We start from the raw sequence: 20,899 nt of genomic DNA on the forward strand, positions 1-20,899 counted from the left end.
TTCTGGGACTGAAAAAAGCCCTTCCACGTCAGGTGGTGAACACCTGGCCAACCTCTATGTCGAAATTGATATCACCTAGCCCAGGGGAGGTCATGTTCACAATGTGTAGTGGTTCTTCAATGACATTAAGTAGATTAGTAGTAAGTTTTTGATGAATATTGTCCTTTTTAAAGACACATTAAATGTAATACATGTGGTTGTTTTCCATGTTCAACTCATAATGGTGAAGTTTTGCCAAACAGAATTTGGTCAAACACCAGTTTGTGTTCCCATGAAAAACCTGAACGATGGTACAGGAGATCCTCCCTTCGATAGCTCAGTTGGTAGAGCGGAGGACTGTAGGTTGATAATGGCAGTTATCCTTAGGTCGCTGGTTCAACTCCGGCTCGAAGGAGGTGTTTTTCATTTGTAAATTATTAGTGTTGGAAGAATACTCAAGGCAATGGTTTTCAGGCATATGGGGTTCATTCCTTCATCTTCTGGGACTGAAAAAAGCTCTTCCACGTCAGGTGGCGCAGTACCTTGCCGGCCTCTATGTCGAAATTGATATCACCTAGCCCGGAGGGGTCGTGTTCACCATCTGTAGTAGTAGTTTGTGATTAATGTTTTAAAGACACATTTAATGTAATACAGGTGATTGCTTTCCATGTTCAACTCATAATGGTGAAGTTTTCCCAAAATTAATTTTCTGCTCCCATGCAAAACCTGAACAATGGTTCAGGATGCGCTCCCTTCGATAGCTCAGTTGGTAGAGCGGAGGACTGTAGGTGGAAAACGGTAGTCATCCTTAGGTCGCTGGTTCAACTCCGGCTCGAAGGAGATGTTTTTCATTTGTGCATTAAATCATTGGAAAAATGTGTAGTCAATCCTTTTCAGCATTGTGGCTTGCCGTTCTTGATTTGTTCACACAAAGAAAAGCTCTTCCACGCCTGGTGGTACATAAAGTGGTTGGCCTCAATGTTGGACCTTATAGAAGTTAGACAAACTAAGAGGACATTTTTAGTGGTTTGGTGGTGAGTTTAAGTAAATAGTTAGTTTGTTCCTCATAAACGTTCTTGCTTCAAGCAAACATGTAGGGTGAAAAAGGGACGGCTGTTTGTCATGTTTAACGCATTCCAATGTTGAGGTCTTACTAAACAAAGTTTGGTCAGACATCAATGTCTGCACCCATGCAAAACCTGAAGAAAGGTACACGATATACTGGATAGCTCAGTTCAGAGAGCAGAGGACTGTAGATTGATAATGGCAGAAATCCTTAAGTCGCTGGTTAAATTCTGGCTCGAAGGAGGTTTTTGTTCCTTGTTAACATCGGAAGAATATCAAGGCAAGCGTTTCCAGCACGTGGGGTTCATTGCCTCATCTGTTCGGACTAAAATAAGCCCTTCAACGTCGGAGGGTGCACCATGTTGTAGCACCTAGCCGGGGAGAGCTCATGTTGACTGTGTGTAGTGGTTGTTCTAGGGATTTAAGTAGATCAGTAGTACGTTTGTCATGAAATTTGTTCATATAGGGTAAGACAGTTGTCTGTTTCCATGTTCAGCTCATAATGGTGAAGTTTTGCTGAACAAAATTTCGTCAAACACCATTTTGTGTTCCGATGCAAAACCTGAACGATGTTATGGGAGGCCCAACCTTCGATAGCTCAGTTGGTAGAGCGGAGGACTGTAGGTTGATAAAGGCAGTTATCCTTAGGTCGCTGGTTCAACTCCGGCTCGAAGGAGCTGTTTTTCATTTGTACGTTGTTAGTGTTGGAAGAATATTCAAGGCAATGGTTTTCAGGCACATGGGGTTCATCTTCTGGGACTGAAAAAAGCCCTTCCACGTCAGGTGATGAACACCTGGCCAACCTCTATGTCGAAATTGATATCACCTAGCCCGGGGGGGTTGTGTTCACAATGTGTAGTGGTTCTTCAATGACTTTAACTAGATTAGTAGTAAGTTTGTGATGAGTATTGTCCTTTTAAAGACACATTGAATGTAATACAGGTGGTTGTTTTCCATGGTCAATTCATAGTGATGAAATATTCCCAAAATGAAGTCAATCAAACATCAGTTTTTGTTCCCATGCAAAACCTGAACAATGGTTCAGGATGCGCTCCCTTCGATAGCTCAGTTGGTAGAGTGGAGGACTGTAGGTGGAAAACGGTAGTCATCCTTAGGTCGCTGGTTCAACTCCGGCTCGAAGGAGATGTTTTTCATTTGTAAATTATTAGTGTTGGAAGAATACTCAAGGCAATGGTTTTCAGGCATATGGGGTTCATTGCTTCATCTTCTGGGACTGAAAAAAGCTCTTCCACGTCAGGTGGCGCAGTACCTTGCCGGCCTCTATGTCGAAATTGATATCACCTAGCCCAGAGGGGTCGTGTTCACCATGTGTAGTAGTAGTTTGTGATTAATGTTGTTTTAAAGACACATTTAATGTAATACAGGTGATTGCTTTCCATGTTCAACTCATAATGGTGAAGTTTTCCCAAAATTAATTTTCTGCTCCCATGCAAAACCTGAACAATGGTTCAGGATGCGCTCCCTTCGATAGCTCAGTTGGTAGAGCGGAGGACTGTAGGTGGAAAACGGTAGTCATCCTTAGGTCGCTGGTTCAACTCCGGCTCGAAGGAGATGTTTTTCATTTGTGCATTAAATCATTGGAAAAATGTGTATTCAATCCTTTTCAGCATTGTGGCTTGCTGTTCTTGATTTGTTCAAACAAAGAAAAGCTCTTTCATGCCTGCTGGTACATAAAGTGGTTGGCCTCAACATTTGACCTTTCATTACGCTAATTCTGTGTTTCCTTGTGTCCTCTTTCCTCCATGACCCGGAAACCGATCTCACTCCGCCATCATGGAGGATATTCCAATCCTTTAAATGCACCTTGAGGAGACTAGGAGTGAGGAGAGAGGAGGCTCCTGGAGGAGCTTAGAGCAAGGAACCACAGGTGTATCTAATGCCGAAGTTTTTTTACCGGACAGCAAAACACCCCTTTGATTCAATGTGTTTATTGATAGGTCAGCTGATCTGACGGGACAGTAAGCAGTCGGGCTGTTGTTGTAATACAGTGGATCAGCAAAACTACTTGTGGAGCAAGAATGAAAGCAAAACAGCAGTTGATCATATTTGTTCATAAAATGAAAATGACTGAATCATGAAATCATAAAAAACACTCTCGTTACTTTTTTTCCTTCATAAGCCAAGAGGCTTCTCCTTTCTTCTTCTCCGTTTAAGGACGTCTCAGCTCCTTCAGGAAAATATGACGCTGCACAACTGCGTGTCTCCTATAAGATCATCCTGAGCCTGAAAAGCACGTCAGACTTTCACAAACTAAATAAGCAACATTTTATTTATTCATATTCATATTCTGCAGGCTACAGCTGTTTCTATTGTCCCTTTATGTCGGTTCTGTTCTTTCAGAAATTAATGGGTTTTGTGTCTTATTCTGTGACAGACAGACGCTGCTATAGATCTATAATCAAATGATAAAATTGGAGCAGTTATCAGGTGTTTTCCCTCCAGCTATCATTATGTAGAAATTATTAAGTAACAGTGTAAAGTATTAATTGTATGAATGAATTTTAAGTGTGAACTGTAGAGTTTAAACTGTTACTTAAAAAGTTCTACATACTGAGAGCTGACTTCTACATATTTAACAGTTGAGGTGATATACGTCATGAGTAGTTGTCGTCTCCTCAAGATGACGCTGAAGTGAGCGAGGATGTCCCCTTCTAATAATCTCAATATTTCTTGCAATTTGTGTCTATCCTCTAACTCAGTGTATAAGCAATTAAGGGCTTAATTAATAATTAAATCATTTGGCACTTTCTGTATATAACTACAAACTATTAATAGGCTTAATTTTTAGGTGACCGGGTTGTGAAAACACCCTCCTTTCTTTCAGAATAAATCTGAGATGATTTATGGAGTTACAAAAGAAGTTAGTGATTACATATATGTGTACATAGCTTTTGTATATAATGATTTCAATGTTTCTTTCTACTTGTGCTCATGCTCAACTCACCATAAAGATGAAGAAATTAAGGGCTTAATTAATGACAAATCATTTACTGGTGCTTTGAACATAACTAAAAGTTATTAATAAGCTTTATTTTCAGGTGACTAGGTTGTGAAAACTTCTCAAAACAAATCTGAGGTGTTTTGAGATGATAAATGGGGTTACATGATCTTCATGTGTCAGCTGGGTTCAGCACAGGAGAATCAATAGAATTCATATTAACATCATTTTTGGAAAGTACTGTTATTCCACAGAGAACAGCACCAAAAACTTGATGAAATAAAATCTATCCATAGATTTTATTATTATTAATTTTTATCATAGATCGATGAAACAGATCATCTTAGAGGATACTAAATCTAAATACAATGTGTTTATTTCTCTATAGTTATGGGTTTTTGTACAGCATATTATATGATAAACAGTGGACACTCTTCAGATGAGGGGGGTTTATAAGTAAAAAGGCGGTCAGATCGTTCTTCAGAGGTTGGGGCGGTGTTTGTGTTGCGCATGCTCAGTCTAGCTAACAAGAAGTCAACCAATCCTGTTCGAGCAACGGCGCAGTCAAATTTGCATCAGATGGATATATAGAGGCCGTTTGGAAATGTGATAATTATTCGTTTGAGGAAATTCAACGACCAACCATGCCTGATCCAGTCAAAGCCCCGAAGAAAGGCTCCAAGAAGGCCGTGTCTAAGGCCACCAAGACCGGCAAGAAGAAGAGAAAGACCCGCAAGGAGAGCTATGCCATCTACGTGTACAAAGTGCTGAAGCAGGTCCACCCCGACACCGGCATCTCCTCCAAGGCCATGGGCATCATGAACTCCTTTGTGGGAGACATCTTTGAGCGCATCGCCGGTGAGGCTTCCCGCCTTGCTCACTACAACAAGCGCTCCACCATCACCTCCAGGGAGATCCAGACCGCCGTCCGTCTGCTGCTGCCTGGTGAGCTGGCCAAACACGCCGTGTCTGAGGGCACCAAGGCCGTCACCAAGTACACCAGCTCCAAGTAAACCCGCTGTCTGTACCAACAACATAAAGGTCCTTTTCAGGACCACCCACAACTTCAACTGAGAGCAATCAGTCCTTCAAAATGTGCCTACAGGTTTCTTCAATGTGAAGTGTTGTGATTGTATTGTAAGATATCAACATTTTCACTAAAGTTGTAGATAAATTATATACAAATAGTTGGACCAAGGGGTTTTTAAGTCTCAACACTACACCCAATATGAGAATTTGTCAGTGGCTGCTATAAAGGTTATTGGGAGGAAGAACATTAAATATTACACTAAATATTGACTAGTATTAACTGTTAATTAGTGTCATATCATGTCACATTTCAATGATGGAGATGAATGTTCTGACGCAGCCATGTGGAGCTCAATAAAACAAATCTCATGTATTTATAGACTTCATCTACTGGTATATGGTTTTAGTGTAGTGGTAACACTGGTTTTGTTACTGTATTTAAATGATCTGCAAAATTAATCTGGGGCAGATTATATTATATTTGCATACTTTTGCGTGTGTCAATGTGGGCAATAGTCTACAATTAGATTTTTATATACGGTTTATCGTGAAAAGACTCACACGAGTCCATTGACCTTAATACGGATTTACTATATATTTTGACCACAAGGTGGCGCTGCTGTTATACCATAACATTTTCATGAAATACAATCCACGTTGATTTTTACAACGCAATGAATATACAAAAAATAAATGGAGATTAAATGACCGTGACTTTTATTTCTGCCTCAATAATTTGATTTACAGGCCAAAATATTTTAATTTATTGAGCAGATGTTCCCTGACAAATGTCAGTTCATATGTTGTTTAATACACATCTTTGATCTTCTCACTTGATTTATTACCTCAGTGAACAGTTTCCTAATGAGTTCATGGTCTCAATCACTAGTTTCGAGTCTTCTTCAATACAGCATGATGTTCATTTAGTAAATTATGGCCCCATTTAGAGTGAAATAGACGATAAAGCAGCGTATGCTTTAAGGCGTGGCTAAGTTGTGATTGACAAGTCGCTACCATGGTGACAACGTTGATTACGTAACGTAACCATCGCGTAACTCCAGATTCACAGAGTATAGGTGTAGCTACTGCTATTTCACAGTGTGTTTTAAATTAATGAAAGTTAATTGTAATATTTGTTGCCTTATACCTAAGTCAGTATTTGGTTGTGATAAAAGACCCTCTAAGGAGTCGGCTGTTCAGTTTTTCGAGTGAGTACATTTTGTTTGAATGGTTTTAGCCTTGTTTTTCGCTAGTGGAAATTAGTGCTAGTGTTAGCATTAGCATTATCACTGTTAACCATAGATTGTAAATGCACCGTGCTAACCCAGCTAGTGCTATGGTCAGTTCCACCCTCTCGTCCAAACATGGTCACTTCTGGCTCCATAAATCAAACATGGCAACGGTCAAATCCAAGATGGCGAGGGTCAAATCGCGAAACTCGAAATTTCAAGACTGCAGTCCATAAACCAATGGGTGACGCCACGGTGACTACGTCCATATTTTTTTTTAGTCTATTGTCATATCAAGCTGAAATCCAGACAGCAGCCTCTGTCAGCTATAAAATGCATCTAAAAATGACACTTTGATATGTGAGTTTTCAAAATATGAGAGAGCGAGAGGAGTTTTCTGTGCAATCAAATATGTCAAATAAACATTACGTCAACATTGTGTCTAACCCCTTCCTGTGGATGTTAGTGATCATAGAAATGTTTGAAGCAATGCAAAAAATAGTAACTTAAATAACAAGAAAGGGGATAAAAACTGAGACAAAACTATATTTAGAAAGTGACATCTGTTAGACCACTTGCATTGGTAACACAGTACAATAATCAAATTAATAAAATCAAGCAAGTATCTTGATTTTTTTTATTTAAAGAAAATGTACATATGTAGATTGAGGAGCACTTTCAATTTTAACTTTTTGAAATGTTTTATACTGTATAAATGTAATCGGTGGTATCTAGCGTTGTTTGTGTTGTGTTTTGATGAAGAGGCTAAAACCAGCATATCTTTGGAGGCAATCACTGTTTATTCTTACAGAAGTAAATAATCCTCCAGTCAATTGTGATATGTAACTTGAGCTCCTGCACAAATGAAATGAAATAGGAATACGTTAGCATACTGCACAATAAATTTAAGCTAACAAATACATTTATGGCTGTAATTTAACAGAAAGACCAGTGTCACTTACCTCTCCCATGGAGTACAGCAACAAAAGGAGGAGTTTAAAGTGGGAGACATCATATATAGGGGAGACTCACAGAAGTGAACAGAAACTGAGACTCAAACGTTCCACATATTGACCCTGGAGAAATAGCATGTCAAGTTATAACTATTTACACAGATTTTGTGTAATTATACTACATATTATCAATGTATACTTGGCTGTTACATAAGCTTTAGTTATATTTTGTATGTCACAAAAAAAATCTATTGAATTTCATGATTAAAATTTACCAAAAAAAGTAATTTACATTAACAGTAAAGTGCAAAAAGATCAAAGTGCATTAAGTCCAGTAATCTTGTATATGTCAATCTTTCTCTCAACCATGACATGTTACTATAATTTTATACTTCTGAATGAATGTATTTCAGAGGAGAATTACACACAAATTGTTTTTGAATATTCTCACAAATAAAATATGATAGATGATGTACAAATATAAAATTATGAATAGTAGGACATGTTGCTCTGTGAGTGTTAGTGGCTCTTAAAAGAGCCGTTGTGGTTGGTGGATCAGCAGACAGTTTAAGCTCTCTCTCCACGGATGCGGCGAGCAAGCTGGATGTCTTTGGGCATGATGGTGACCCTCTTGGCGTGGATGGCGCACAGGTTGGTGTCCTCGAACAGGCCGACCAGGTAAGCCTCGCTGGCCTCCTGCAGAGCCATGACAGCGGAGCTCTGGAAGCGCAGGTCGGTCTTGAAGTCCTGAGCGATCTCCCTCACCAGGCGCTGGAAGGGCAGCTTGCGGATCAGCAGCTCGGTGGATTTCTGGTAACGACGGATCTCTCTCAGAGCCACGGTACCGGGCCTGTAACGATGGGGCTTCTTGACTCCGCCGGTGGCCGGGGCGCTCTTACGGGCAGCCTTGGTGGCCAGCTGCTTCCTGGGAGCTTTGCCTCCGGTGGATTTACGAGCGGTCTGCTTGGTTCTTGCCATCGCTTCTTCTTTCTCTGATCAGAAGAAAATAATACTGAGAAGAAGAGTCACGCTGCTCTTAAAGTGTCGGAGCGGCTACGTAACTGTGACGCTGCTTCAGACCTCCGGGTCCTGATTGGTGAGCGGCTCCTCCCGGAGCTCAGCACCGCCTAGAGGAGCGACCCACCGCCTGAACCTCCGCTCCTTATTGGGGGAAAAGCTTCATAGCGGGCCGCCCTCTGCTGGAGCCTCTTTTCTGGTTGGTCCGGCGTCAACCGTCCCGCGCTACGCGGAAATATAAAGGAGGATTTTCACCGGTTGAGTCATATTTTCTTTGAGATCAAACTCGAGAAGAATCCAAAAATGAGTGGCAGAGGAAAAACCGGAGGCAAAGCCCGCGCTAAGGCAAAGACCCGTTCCTCCAGGGCCGGGCTCCAGTTCCCCGTCGGCCGTGTTCACAGGCTGCTGAGGAAGGGCAACTATGCCGAGCGTGTCGGTGCCGGAGCCCCCGTCTACCTGGCGGCTGTGCTGGAGTACCTGACCGCTGAGATCCTGGAGCTGGCTGGAAACGCTGCCCGCGACAACAAGAAGACCAGGATCATCCCCCGTCACCTGCAGCTGGCTGTCCGCAACGACGAGGAGCTCAACAAGCTGCTTGGCGGAGTGACCATCGCTCAGGGAGGCGTGCTGCCCAACATCCAGGCTGTCCTGCTGCCCAAGAAGACCGAGAAGCCCGCCAAGAAGTAAATCTGGACCTGGCTGACTGCTAGAAAACAAACCAAAGGCTCTTTTAAGAGCCACACACTCCTGATAAAGAGCACACATCCTCATGTCTCTGATACTCTGTTGAAAACACAACTTGGTACTGTTCATAGTGTACACAAAATATTAATGTTAATATGTAGAAATATAAACTGCATTTACTACAAAATGACTGATATATTAGGTAATGCTTGTTACATTGCTAACAAAACTATTAAAAGATTATAACTACTCAGGTGTAAAAATCACTTAACAATATCTATATATATATATACACACACACTAGTCTTTGAAACTTATACACATCATTGGAAACTAGTTCTTACACTACTCATAATTATTAATCTGAAGATTTGCTGACCAGCTCCAAAAAGACCAGTTCTTTAAGAGACACTCAGCTCTGTAACAGTGATTCTGATTAAAAACTGGTAAAAGGTACAAAGTCATACAATGATTTAGAAAGGAGGGTATTTGTACAGTTATGAGTTATAATAAGATTAAATATTGCTGTAAAACACATCAAGATAAAATCTTGTGATTTCTCTCCATATCAGTTATTGTTATGATGTAATCTGTTCATCTAACAATTAATTTGTCACAATATATTTACAGTTCAATGTCATCCTGAGTTATTTTCTGTATTTGATGCTGCTCAGTGCTCAGAGTAAACTATTTATCACTAAATTATACTGAGAGTATGAGATAGCAGTTAGTTAGCAGAATATGATTATAAATTGATACTATATTAATAACTGCAGTCACTTACCATTTTACCCTACAATAAATAAACATATCAATTGTATTAATCAATGTACTTTATATAACATATTCTAATTGGGATGATGCTCTTTAGATAAAGTGTGTGGCTCTTAAAAGAGCCTTTGATCAGGTTCACATGTTCAGACTGATGACAGCTCACTTCTTCTTGGGTGCTGCCTTCTTGGCTTTGGGTTTGGCCACCTTCTTTGCGGGAGCTTTCTTAGCTGCAGGAGCCTTTTTCACCACCTTCTTGGGGCTCTTGGCGGCCTTCTTGGGGCTCTTGGCTACTTTCTTGGCCGCTGCGGGCTTCTTGACCTTCTTGGGGGATTTCTTAGCGGCTGCTGTCTTCTTGGCTGCCGCTGTCTTGGGCTTCTTAGCTGCGGGTTTCTTGGGACTCTTGGCGGGCTTCTTGGCTTTAGGAGCGGCTTTCTTTGCGGGCTTCTTGGCCTTGGTCTCAACTTTCTTGCTCATCTTGAATGAACCGGAGGCGCCGGTCCCCTTAGTCTGGACCAGAGTCCCCTTGGCCACCAGGCTCTTGATGGCGGTCTTGACGCGGGCCTTGTTCTTCTCCACATCGTAACCTCCGGCAGCCAGAGCCTTTTTCAGGGCGGCTGCAGACACGCCGCTCCGCTCCTTGGATGCGGCCACAGTTTTCACGATCAGCTCGCTGACGCTGGGGCCAGTCTTCTTCGGCTTAGAAACCTTCTTCTTGACGACTTTAGCCGGAGCGGCGGCGGCGGGAGCTGGAGCAACTTCTGCCATTATTTCCTCTGAGTTCAGATCCGACACGAAACAAACGGAGAGTCTGAGTTGACTGTTGGAGAGTCTGAGGCAGGAGGCTGTACTTAAACACACCATGAGAACCGTGGAGACTCAGTCATGCTGCTGTCTTACTCTGTGCAGCGTCAATGTCTGACACTTGTGTTTTCTCTTAGTGATAAAAGACTGAAAAATCAGTGTGGGACAAGTGTTGAAGGCTCACATAAAGGCAGCAGATAGCGGACATGTGTCTCTTCATATTTAAGTCATGTAGAGCTCTGATGTTCTCTGCTTTTTCTTTGTGGAGCGAACAAACCTCACCTGATCACCGCCGTGGACAGCGCTGCTCAGCGTCTTTTCTCTCTCATTTCTCTCCTAAAATACTATAAAATACATTGGAGCTTCACCAAAAGCAGTTTTCCAGCTGTCTCACATGTTTGTTCACAGACTCAAAGTAAAAACATCCGTCTGTTGATCATCAGTTTGTAATAAAATGAAGCGATTCTGGTCGCAGCAAACACACTCCTGATACAGTTTAGCCAGACGTCCTGTCAGAGCTGCTCTATGGCTGTGGACATTTCTTCTCTTATTCTGAGGACTATTTTGAATAGAAATAATCTGCAACACTGTTCTCTGTGCTATTTGTGTGTATCATACTTTATATTAATGGTTATTAATTATTGTTAATGTACTAATTCATTAATACAGCCATCAATGACAGCTGTCTGTGGGAGTGTGGTCAAAGGTACATTGTTACACTGATTGAAGAAAATAACTACGGTTCAGTTTGTGTTTTGCCTCAGTATTTCAGTTACAGTTATTTTATGTGTTCAGCTGATGGTAAAAGGGAGGACTTTCACTGACATTCAAGATTATTTTAAAAATTCTGGCATTGATATCCATATAAAACGTTTTGATTAGGAAAAAAAGGGTAGTGTTGAAACCTTTCTTGGGGCCACTACTCAAAATAACAAGGCCTCAGGCCCTTTGAAATTAAACAGAGGATATACATTAAGTGAATTTAAATGAAACGGCACTGCTGATATGTTGATATATGTCAAAAGATATTATATTTACCTTTTGTTAACATGTAAACAATACAAATCATTTTGCAAAAGCTCCTAATCTAAACCCCTTCTGACCTTATTTTTTCCTACTAATTATAAGTTTTAACAAGACATTAATATTTTTTCTTTCCCCTCTGTAATGTAGAAATGAGGTCAAAACTAATTTTTATGTCAACGTATCTGTTTATATTTGTTTATGTTCCCTATAATAGACATTTCTGTGAAACACCATCTATATTAAAATGGATTTTACCTGTAACGGTTGTATTAACTATATATGCGTTAAGTTGACAAACAGGAAGCCTTCTGCATTTACAAGAAGTGAAATAATTTTTGTAGGTGTACAGTGTACTAGTAAAATTATTATTGAATTAACTCGATAACTTTTATTTATTTAGTCATCGTCTTATTTAACAATGAAAATGCATATTAATAGTCATGGCTGTAAATGTGCCAGTTAGCCAAGAGGAATTTCTTCATTTGTAGTCCCTGGAACAACAATACAATAAATAATACGCAATAATAAGAAAGAACAAAATATTAATGTTAGTTAAAAATAAATGAATAAAAAATAGCATGCAGCATGTCATACTACATTGTCAGCTACTATTTAAAATATATGACACAGAAACACATAATACAAGACATGCAAAGCAAAAAATTGGGGAATATTAATGTTAAGAGAAATTTACTACAACAAAAGAAGGCGATAAATCATCTTTCTGTTCTCTCTGTTTGTAGAGTTTGAGATAAAGAGGTTGTTAATTACCAATTCAGGTAAAATCAGATGCTGTAAGCTTTTCATTGCCTTTAAATCACAGTGTTTGTGTTAATTACAGATTTTGAAGTACTTTTATGTAAACAGTATTTATATAATTAAGTTATTTGAACTGATTTTCTGTTTTTTTTGCCATGATTGCACTAAACTATTATGATGCACAGTGAATGGTGAGGCAAGGTGCTGTATGACATGCAGGTGTTACCAATGAAGGCTCAGTGTGCATGTTATTTTAATTAGCAAAGTTAAATACCATATTCTTGTTAAATGTACCGTAGAGCTAACAGTAATTAAATATCTCAATTTCTTTTTATGCTGTGCACAATAGTAATGAAAGATAATTCCTCATAATTATTACAAGATAATTATATAATTCTTCTGGAATATATATATGACTTCTAGCCCCATTCTCAGTGACTGGAAGTAACTAAAGTAAATGGACTGGTATTGTACTTTAACACTTTTATTTTTATGCTACTATTGTGTTCATCATGTGAATATTGTGCATTTACATGAATTGTGAAATACAATTACAAGTAGATTTTTTTTAACCAGTGATTACAATTTTTTGCTTGCAACAGAAAAGTAAAGATCAATGGAAAGTCCATAAATACACATGTAGCACATTTATTTAGAGAGGAAAGTGTTTTCACAACCTGGTCACCTAAAACAATTAAGTCTATAGTTTGTAGTTATATGCACAAAGTTTTAATAAATGAGCCCTTACAGGAGTTGGAGCATGAATACAAATTGAAGGAAACATTACATAAAGGTTGTGTGTTCATACATAATCACATATGTCTATTGTTCAGTCATAGGACATCTCTTAGAGGAGGTGGGCGGCTCTTAAAAGAGCCTTTGTGTTTCGGTATCAGTGGATAAGGATCAGGTTTAACCTCCGAAGCCGTACAGGGTGCGGCCCTGCCTCTTCAGTGCGTACACCACATCCATGGCGGTCACGGTCTTTCTCTTGGCGTGCTCGGTATAGGTGACGGCATCACGGATCACGTTCTCCAGGAACACCTTCAGCACACCGCGAGTCTCCTCGTAGATCAGACCGGAGATACGCTTGACTCCACCGCGGCGAGCCAGACGGCGGATGGCGGGTTTGGTGATTCCCTGGATGTTATCACGGAGAACTTTGCGGTGACGCTTGGCGCCTCCTTTACCGAGTCCTTTGCCACCCTTGCCTCTTCCGCTCATTTTTACTGATCTAGTCTCTTACGAGTTAAGAGTCGAGTATGAAACATTTTAGTTGAGCTTCTGTATTTAAAGCGTGTCTGCGGACGTAAGAGAGGACAGGTGGCGCGAACTTTGCTGGGCGGCGCCAAACTCAGCAGCTACGCCCACGTAGTTTTTCCCTAAGCAGGGTGATCTCTTCCTTTTTGATTTTTTTCCTCCATTTTGTCTTTTTCTGCGATATTTGGCAAGTTAACCTGACAGTTAACATCCCGCTGTTGGTTGAAAACAGACCCTCAGCTTTAGTATTTTAATATTACTGAAATATTGCAAGGATAGTTGCAGAAATGATGACATGAAATTCATGGTAACATGAAATTTGCATAGTACCTTTCGTCTAGTGTATAGTGCTTTACAGATTATGACTGACAAGCTGATAAGAAGACAGAACAAATGTTCTGTTTAACATGTCCATTGCTGTTGAGTTGCATGGTAACGAAATGCCTGAACCAGCAAAGTCAGCGCCCAAGGAGAGCTCCAAGAAAACACTAGACCAGGACTGCCGGCAAAGGAGGCAAGAAGATAAAGAGCAGGAAGGAGAGCTACACCATCTACATGTACAAGGTCCTGAAGCAGGTCCACCTCAACACCAGTATCTCCTCAAAGGCCATGGGCATCATGAACTCCTTTGCCTGCAGCTGCCCGGTGAGCTGGCCAAACACGTCGTGTCTGAGGGCACCAAGGCCGTCACCAAGTACACCAGCTCCAAGTAAACCTCTCTGCTGCCCAATGAGCTTCAACCCAATGGTTCTTCTTAGAGCCGCCCGCTCCCTCTGAAGATCAAGCTGTCCTTACAATATGGCTGACAAATAAGGAAAATGAGATTCTTGAAATGTGTACATATAAGAATACTTAACACTAAACGCCAATGATGCTTTTCACACTTCTAATTAGATGTAGAACATTATGTAAATGTGTACCCTAGAGTCATATATACATGAAAATAATAGCTAAAGAGAATTAATGGGCACCTTAATTAATGGGAACTTCCAGGAACTGTTTCTATTGATGAGAAGGAAAATAAATGTCACAAGTGTGATAATTTTGTACATATAATTACCCACAAAGGGCATGAACTATAATGCTATATTTTCGTTGAGATGCAAGGTCATACCCCCCACATGATATGTCATGTATAGTATGAGAGATATGAGCAAAAACTTAATGTCCGCTAGAGAGGACAAAAATGAATTACTGGGTCTCCGGAGGAGGAGGGTCTCATAAAATGACTTATACCTGGGGGAAAGAAAAACCTTTTCTTTTCACATGATGAATCAAATGGAAAATGCGTTTCAGGAAACACTTCAAACTATTTTATTTTATCATTTCCTCTTAAAATAAACATGTTTCATGAATATGCAAATATACAGTATATATTATGCATATTAAACAGTGCCAGGTAGTTTGTCTCAGTTTGGTAGAGTCCGTAAAACACTCTTGTACTCAGAGTTTTGAAGGACATTAATATGAATTTCATTGAAAGTCAACACCAGCAGAATACACAGAAAAATAACTGTAAATAAAAATTGCGGCAAGACAGTCATCGAACAATGTTACAATTCAACAATGATGGTGCAATAATCTAGCTGTTACGTCTTACATAATAACAGACTGACTGGTTCCATGTTACTGTGCTGTCATTTATTTGTCAGTGTGTTTGTTCATTAACAGTAAAAACATAAATAAGAAGTGTAATACACACATGTTGCACTGACTTCAGAGAACAGTGTTGCAGATTATTTCTATTAAAAATAGTCCTTACAGGAAGTCTGGCTAAACTGCATCATGAGCTTCATCAGTGTGTTTGCTGCGACCAGAATCGCTTCATTTTATTATAAACTGATGATCAACAGATGGATGTTTTTACTTTGAGTCTGTGAACAAACATGTGAGCCAACTGGAAAAATGAGTTTTGACCTCATTTCTACATTGCAGAGGGGAAAGAAAAAATATTAATGTCTTGTTCAAACTTATAATTAGTAGGGAAAAATAAGGTCAGAAGGGGTTTAGGTTATGAGCTTTTGCACTATTTTTAAAATGATTTGTATTGTTTACGTGTTAACAAAATGTAAATATAATATCTTTTGACATATATCAACAAATCAGCAGTGCTGTTTCATTTAAATTCACTTAATGTATACCCTCTGTTTAATTTTAAAGGGCCTGAGGCCTTGTTATTTTGCGTAGTGGCCCCAAGAAAGGTTTTATATGGATATCAATGCCAGAATTTTTAAAATAATCTTAAGGAAATTATAACCTGAATGTCAGTGAAAGTCCTCCCTTTTACCATCAGCAGGACACATAAAATAATTGTAACTGAAATACTGAGGCAAAACACAAACTGAACCGTAGTTATTTTCTTCAATCAGTGTAACAATGTACCTTTGACCACACTCCCACAGACAGCTGTCATTGATGGCTGTATTAATGAATTAGTACATTAACAACCATTAATATAAAGTATGATACACACAAATAGCACAGAGAACAGTGTTGCAGATTATTTCTATTCAAAATAGTCCTCAGAATAAGAGAAGAAATGTCCACAGCCATAGAGCAGCTCTGACAGGACGTCTGGCTAAACTGTATCAGGAGTGTGTTTGCTGCGACCAGAATCGCTTCATTTTATTACAAACTGATGATCAACAGACGGATTTTTTTACTTTGAGTCTGTGAACAAACATGTGAGCCAGCTGGAAAACTGCTTTTGGTGAAGCTCGGATGTATTTTAGAACATTTTAGGAGAGAAATGAGAGAGAAAAGCGGCTGAGCAGCGCTGTCCACGGCGGTGATCAGGTGAGGTTTGTTCGCTCCACAAAGAAAAAGCAGAGAGCATCAGAGCTCTACATGACTGAAATATGAAGAGACACATGTCCGCTATCTGCTGCCTTCACTGTCAGCCTTCAAAACTTGTCCCACACTGATTTTTTAGTCTTTTATCACTAAGAGAAAACACAAGTGTCAGACATTGACGCTGCACAGAGTAAGACAGCAGCTGGACTGAGTCTCCACGGTTCTCATGGTGTGTTTAAGTGCAGCTTCCTGCCTCAGACTTTCCAACAGTCAACTCAGACTCTCCGTTTGTTTCGTGTCGGATCTGAACTCAGAGGAAATAATGGCAGAAGTTGCTCCAGCTCCCGCCGCCGCCGCTCCGGCTAAAGTCGTCAAGAAGAAGGTTTCCAAGCCGAAGAAGACTGGCCCCAGCGTCAGCGAGCTGATCGTGAAAACTGTGGCCGCATCCAAGGAGCGGAGCGGCGTGTCTGCAGCCGCCCTGAAGAAGGCTCTGGCTGCCGGAGGCTACGATGTGGAGAAGAACAAGGCCCGCGTCAAGACCGCCATCAAGAGCCTGGTGGCCAAGGGGACTCTGGTCCAGACCAAGGGGACCGGCGCCTCCGGCTCGTTCAAGATGAGCAAGAAGGTTGAGACCAAGGCCAAGAAGCCCGCAAAGAAAGCCGCGCCCAAAGCCAAGAAGCCCGCCAAGAGCCCCAAGAAACCCGCAGCTAAGAAGCCCAAGACAGCGGCAGCCAAGAAGACAGCAGCCGCTAAGAAATCCCCCAAGAAGGTCAAGAAGCCCGCAGCGGCCAAGAAAGTAGCCAAGAGCCCCAAGAAGGCCGCCAAGAGCCCCAAGAAAGTGGTGAAAAAGGCTCCTGCAGCCAAGAAAGCTCCTGCAAAGAAGGTGGCCAAACCCAAAGCCAAGAAGGCAGCACCCAAGAAGAAGTGAGCTGTCATCAGTCTGAACATGTGAACCTGATCAAAGGCTCTTTTAAGAGCCACACAACTTATCTAAAGAGCATCATCCCAATTAGAAGATGTTTTAACCATATAGTGTTTTATAATCTACATTAATTGAGAAAACTGACTTTTGTATTTATCATGTGTAAAAATGATAAGTTAATGCAGTTAACTATATGGTATCAACTCATAGACATTCTGTTAATTCAATCTCATACTCTCAGTATTATTTAGTGATAAATAGTTTACTATGAGTACTGAGCAGCATCAAATACAGGAAATCACTCAGGACAACACTGAACTGCAAGTGTATTACTATTGACAATTTCATAATGATTAATATGTTGGGTGAACAGATTTGATGAAGTGATTTGAAAACACATCAAAATGATTTCCTCCTGATGTGTTTTACAGCAATATTTAACCTTATTATGACTCATGAATGTACAAGTACCGTCCTTTCTGAACCATTGTTTGACCAAGAATGACTTTCACTTAATCACAGAGCTGTGTCTCTTAAAGAGGCTTTTTTGGAGCTGGTCAGCAAATCTCCATGTTAAACTAGTATAATTAGTTTCCAACAACGTGTGTAAATTTCATTCTAATATATAATCTAACCATTGTTAAGTGTACACCTTAAAACTAGATTATATAATTTTAAACGCTGACTGCTGATCTTGTTGGCAACACAACCAACATTATTTAATTCAACCATCATTTGTTTGTTTTGAGTGTATGTTTATATTTGAGACATTAGCCATCAAAAAAAGGAATGTGGGTTGTATTTTCAACAGAGTATCAAAGACGAGGATTTTTGCTCTTTATCAGGAGTGTGTGGCTCTTAAAAGAGCCTTTGGTTTGTTTTCTAGTAGTCAGCCAGGTCCAGATTTACTTCTTGGCGGGCTTCTCGGTCTTCTTGGGCAGCAGGACAGCCTGGATGTTGGGCAGCACGCCACCCTGAGCGATGGTCACTCCGCCAAGCAGCTTGTTGAGCTCCTCGTCGTTGCGGACAGCCAGCTGCAGGTGACGGGGGATGATCCTGGTCTTCTTGTTGTCGCGGGCAGCGTTTCCAGCCAGCTCCAGGATCTCAGCGGTCAGGTACTCCAGCACAGCCGCCAGGTAGACGGGGGCTCCGGCACCGACACGCTGAGCATAGTTGCCTTTACGCAGATGCCTGTGAACACGGCCGACGGGGAACTGGAGCCCGGCCCTGGAGGAGCGGGTCTTTGCCTTAGCGCGGGCTTTGCCTCCGGTTTTTCCTCTGCCACTCATGTTTGGGTCCTTCTCGAGTTTGATCTCAAAGAAAATATGACTCCACTGGTGAAAATCCTCCTTTATATTTCCGCGAGCGCGGGACGGTTGACGCCGGACCAACCAGAAAAGAGGCTCCAGCGGCGCAGCAGAGGGCGGCCCGCTATGAAGCTTTCCCCCAATAAGGAGCGGAGGTTCAGGCGGTGGGTCGTTCCTCTAGGCGGTGCTGAGCTCCGGGAGGAGCCGCTCACCAATCAGGACCCGGAGGTCTGAAGCAGCGTCACAGTTACGCAGCCGCTCCGACACTTTAAGAGCAGCGTGACTCTTCTGCTCGGTATTATTTTCTCCTGATCAGAGAAAGAAGAAGCGATGGCAAGAACCAAGCAGACCGCTCGTAAATCCACCGGAGGCAAAGCCCCCAGAAAGCAGCTGGCCACCAAGGCTGCCCGTAAGAGCGCCCCGGCCACCGGCGGCGTCAAGAAGCCCCATCGTTACAGGCCCGGTACCGTGGCTCTGAGAGAGATCCGTCGTTACCAGAAATCCACCGAGCTGCTGATCCGCAAGCTGCCCTTCCAGCGCCTGGTGAGGGAGATCGCTCAGGACTTCAAGACCGACCTGCGCTTCCAGAGCTCCGCTGTCATGGCTCTGCAGGAGGCCAGCGAGGCTTACCTGGTAGGCCTGTTCGAGGACACCAACCTGTGCGCCATCCACGCCAAGAGGGTCACCATCATGCCCAAAGACATCCAGCTGGCCCGCCGCATCCGTGGAGAGAGAGCTTAAACTGTCTGTTGATCCACCAACCACAACGGCTCTTTTAAGAGCCACTAACTCACTAAAGAGCTGCTTCCTCTGCTTGCACTCATTACTTTATAAATACTGTTACTACCCTGTTCTTCCTTCTGCCTCCTCTTACACTGATGTTCATAATTCTTTAATTACATGCTTGACATTTCTGAATGTATTACGTCTTATTGAATTTAAGAGCAAATTACTAGAATACAATAGAATATAACTATTCTATACTAAGGGCAAAACATCCATAAAGTGCATAGATTTTAGGGATAACTATAATTATCTGTATCAGCTCTATATGTTTGGATGGCAATTTATCTTCCATAATGCAATATTACATTACGTCCTGCATGGCTAAGGGAAAAATAGTAATGTCCTTTAAATCTGCCTCTGTAACTATCCCCAAATGTCTACCAGGATGACATTCTGTTATGTATTTGAATTTGTCTTCTGCTCTGTCAGGAAAAAAAATCAAATAGCTATATGTAGGCCTAGCTAATGGTCACTGCTGCTTTCTCTTCCAATGCATACATGTAGATGCACAACTGCTTTTCAAGAAACAACCTGTGACCCTGCTTCCTGAAAACGCGGTTTGACCCTGGGAAAGTTTGCAAGATGGCATGTGGTATTTGGAGAGGTGGTTTATGTATAAACAAATCTTAGACTGGACTAAGGATGGCAGGGAATAGTGATGGTGAGGGTGAGAGTGAAGAATATGGATGTAAATGACTGGACTGGAAGTGGTAGTAGTTTGGATGGGAAGGAAATGATGTAAGGTATATTAGTTTGGTGGCATTGACTTGCGGGTTGAAGGAGAAAATTGTCAAAATTTTGATAGCAAAGCGTTGGGTGATGGCAGCTTGTTAATTAAGTGTAAAGACAAGGAGCAGAGAGAGAAAGTGATGAGGTTGAGTGAGGTGTGCAACGAAATGGTGGAGAAAGCCAAGAAGACAGTTGATGGGCCCTTTGTGAGTGTTATATGTGGTATCCCAGTGGAGGAAAAATTGAAGGATTTAAGGTCAGGCATAAGAGGTGGTAAAGTTATTGGCATTAAATGAAGGTGGGTGAGAGGGTTGATAGTTTATCAGTGTTGCTGGATTAATCATCTCACGACCCCTCAGATTTATCTGCTGACCTTTTGGAGGGGCCCAACCCCTTGGTTGGGAACCACTGGACTAAACTAGCTAACTGTATATAAAGTAGTTGAAACTAGCTCCACCTTCAGCAGCTACAACAGTAACATGCTGCTCTAACACTGATGCTTCAGTATTAATAATCTAATGATGTCATATATAATAATATATCAGTCAGAGGAACCAAACCACTACTTTTACTGCAATACTTTAACTACATCAAGCTGATAATACTTATATAGTTTTACTGCAGTGGGATTTTTCATGGAGGACTTTCACTTGTAAAAGAGTATTTTTACATTGCTGTGTTGGCACTTTTACTTAAGTAAAGGAGCGGGACGTGCAGAGGATGTTAGAGAGGCAGGGGCTCAAAGTCATAAAAAGGCGATTTTTTGCAAATAATTAAATAAATATATGCCTGGAATGACTACTTTTTCAACACTGTCAAAGCAATAT

General features: G+C 41.2%; 8 protein-coding genes, 5 non-coding genes and 1 pseudogene across 13 annotated transcripts; 10 read left to right on the forward strand and 4 right to left on the reverse strand.

Moving 5' to 3' along the window:
• The first annotated feature begins 305 nt into the window (after positions 1 to 305).
• Positions 306 to 394, forward strand: trnay-gua. Its single transcript is given in 2 exon segments — positions 306 to 342; positions 359 to 394. It is a non-coding gene; the product is annotated as a tRNA-Tyr (tRNA).
• A 336-nt stretch (positions 395 to 730) lies between these two features.
• trnay-gua lies at positions 731 to 819 on the forward strand. The gene is given in 2 exon segments: positions 731 to 767; positions 784 to 819. It is a non-coding gene; the product is annotated as a tRNA-Tyr (tRNA).
• An 812-nt stretch (positions 820 to 1,631) lies between these two features.
• trnay-gua lies at positions 1,632 to 1,720 on the forward strand. The gene is given in 2 exon segments: positions 1,632 to 1,668; positions 1,685 to 1,720. It is a non-coding gene; the product is annotated as a tRNA-Tyr (tRNA).
• Positions 1,721 to 2,098: 378 nt separating this feature from the next.
• trnay-gua lies at positions 2,099 to 2,187 on the forward strand. Its single transcript is given in 2 exon segments — positions 2,099 to 2,135; positions 2,152 to 2,187. It is a non-coding gene; the product is annotated as a tRNA-Tyr (tRNA).
• A 339-nt stretch (positions 2,188 to 2,526) lies between these two features.
• trnay-gua lies at positions 2,527 to 2,615 on the forward strand. The gene is given in 2 exon segments: positions 2,527 to 2,563; positions 2,580 to 2,615. It is a non-coding gene; the product is annotated as a tRNA-Tyr (tRNA).
• A 1,993-nt stretch (positions 2,616 to 4,608) lies between these two features.
• LOC121909613 (histone H2B 3-like) lies at positions 4,609 to 5,061 on the forward strand. Its single transcript, XM_042430122.1, has one exon. The coding sequence runs from the start codon at positions 4,648 to 4,650 to the stop codon at positions 5,014 to 5,016; it is 369 nt and encodes a 122-aa protein (XP_042286056.1). The 5' UTR covers positions 4,609 to 4,647; the 3' UTR covers positions 5,017 to 5,061.
• A 2,518-nt stretch (positions 5,062 to 7,579) lies between these two features.
• Positions 7,580 to 8,341, reverse strand: LOC121910399 (histone H3). The gene has a single exon (XM_042431626.1). The coding sequence runs from the start codon at positions 8,190 to 8,192 to the stop codon at positions 7,782 to 7,784; it is 411 nt and encodes a 136-aa protein (XP_042287560.1). The 5' UTR covers positions 8,193 to 8,341; the 3' UTR covers positions 7,580 to 7,781.
• Positions 8,342 to 8,444: 103 nt separating this feature from the next.
• On the forward strand, positions 8,445 to 8,991 carry LOC121910403 (histone H2A-like). Its single transcript, XM_042431629.1, has one exon. It carries the CDS (start codon positions 8,535 to 8,537, stop codon positions 8,916 to 8,918), a length of 384 nt encoding a protein of 127 aa, XP_042287563.1. The 5' UTR covers positions 8,445 to 8,534; the 3' UTR covers positions 8,919 to 8,991.
• A 744-nt stretch (positions 8,992 to 9,735) lies between these two features.
• On the reverse strand, positions 9,736 to 11,231 carry LOC121910398 (histone H1-like). Its single transcript, XM_042431625.1, has one exon. It carries the CDS (start codon positions 10,548 to 10,550, stop codon positions 9,849 to 9,851), a length of 702 nt encoding a protein of 233 aa, XP_042287559.1. The 5' UTR covers positions 10,551 to 11,231; the 3' UTR covers positions 9,736 to 9,848.
• A 1,512-nt stretch (positions 11,232 to 12,743) lies between these two features.
• LOC121910404 (histone H4) lies at positions 12,744 to 13,536 on the reverse strand. Its single transcript, XM_042431630.1, has one exon. It carries the CDS (start codon positions 13,497 to 13,499, stop codon positions 13,188 to 13,190), a length of 312 nt encoding a protein of 103 aa, XP_042287564.1. The 5' UTR covers positions 13,500 to 13,536; the 3' UTR covers positions 12,744 to 13,187.
• A 76-nt stretch (positions 13,537 to 13,612) lies between these two features.
• On the forward strand, positions 13,613 to 14,580 carry LOC121910405 (annotated as a pseudogene).
• Positions 14,581 to 16,376: 1,796 nt separating this feature from the next.
• Positions 16,377 to 17,304, forward strand: LOC121910397 (histone H1-like). Its single transcript, XM_042431624.1, has one exon. The coding sequence runs from the start codon at positions 16,555 to 16,557 to the stop codon at positions 17,254 to 17,256; it is 702 nt and encodes a 233-aa protein (XP_042287558.1). The 5' UTR covers positions 16,377 to 16,554; the 3' UTR covers positions 17,257 to 17,304.
• An 828-nt stretch (positions 17,305 to 18,132) lies between these two features.
• On the reverse strand, positions 18,133 to 18,555 carry LOC121910401 (histone H2A-like). The gene has a single exon (XM_042431628.1). The coding sequence runs from the start codon at positions 18,537 to 18,539 to the stop codon at positions 18,156 to 18,158; it is 384 nt and encodes a 127-aa protein (XP_042287562.1). The 5' UTR covers positions 18,540 to 18,555; the 3' UTR covers positions 18,133 to 18,155.
• Positions 18,556 to 18,864: 309 nt separating this feature from the next.
• Positions 18,865 to 19,346, forward strand: LOC121910400 (histone H3). Its single transcript, XM_042431627.1, has one exon. It carries the CDS (start codon positions 18,888 to 18,890, stop codon positions 19,296 to 19,298), a length of 411 nt encoding a protein of 136 aa, XP_042287561.1. The 5' UTR covers positions 18,865 to 18,887; the 3' UTR covers positions 19,299 to 19,346.
• The last annotated feature ends 1,553 nt before the right edge of the window (positions 19,347 to 20,899 follow it).

This window comes from Thunnus maccoyii, chromosome 13 (genome assembly GCF_910596095.1).
Source record: "Thunnus maccoyii chromosome 13, fThuMac1.1, whole genome shotgun sequence".
Classification (NCBI taxonomy): Eukaryota; Metazoa; Chordata; class Actinopteri; order Scombriformes; family Scombridae; genus Thunnus; species Thunnus maccoyii.

Bases quoted from the DNA above. Each gene is read 5' to 3' on its own strand.
- LOC121909613 (XM_042430122.1), top strand. From the start codon at position 4,648: ATGCCTGATCCAGTCAAAGCCCCGAAGAAAGGCTCCAAGAAGGCCGTG.
- LOC121910399 (XM_042431626.1), bottom strand. From the start codon at position 8,192: ATGGCAAGAACCAAGCAGACCGCTCGTAAATCCACCGGAGGCAAAGCT.
- LOC121910403 (XM_042431629.1), top strand. From the start codon at position 8,535: ATGAGTGGCAGAGGAAAAACCGGAGGCAAAGCCCGCGCTAAGGCAAAG.
- LOC121910398 (XM_042431625.1), bottom strand. From the start codon at position 10,550: ATGGTGTGTTTAAGTACAGCCTCCTGCCTCAGACTCTCCAACAGTCAA.
- LOC121910404 (XM_042431630.1), bottom strand. From the start codon at position 13,499: ATGAGCGGAAGAGGCAAGGGTGGCAAAGGACTCGGTAAAGGAGGCGCC.
- LOC121910397 (XM_042431624.1), top strand. From the start codon at position 16,555: ATGGTGTGTTTAAGTGCAGCTTCCTGCCTCAGACTTTCCAACAGTCAA.
- LOC121910401 (XM_042431628.1), bottom strand. From the start codon at position 18,539: ATGAGTGGCAGAGGAAAAACCGGAGGCAAAGCCCGCGCTAAGGCAAAG.
- LOC121910400 (XM_042431627.1), top strand. From the start codon at position 18,888: ATGGCAAGAACCAAGCAGACCGCTCGTAAATCCACCGGAGGCAAAGCC.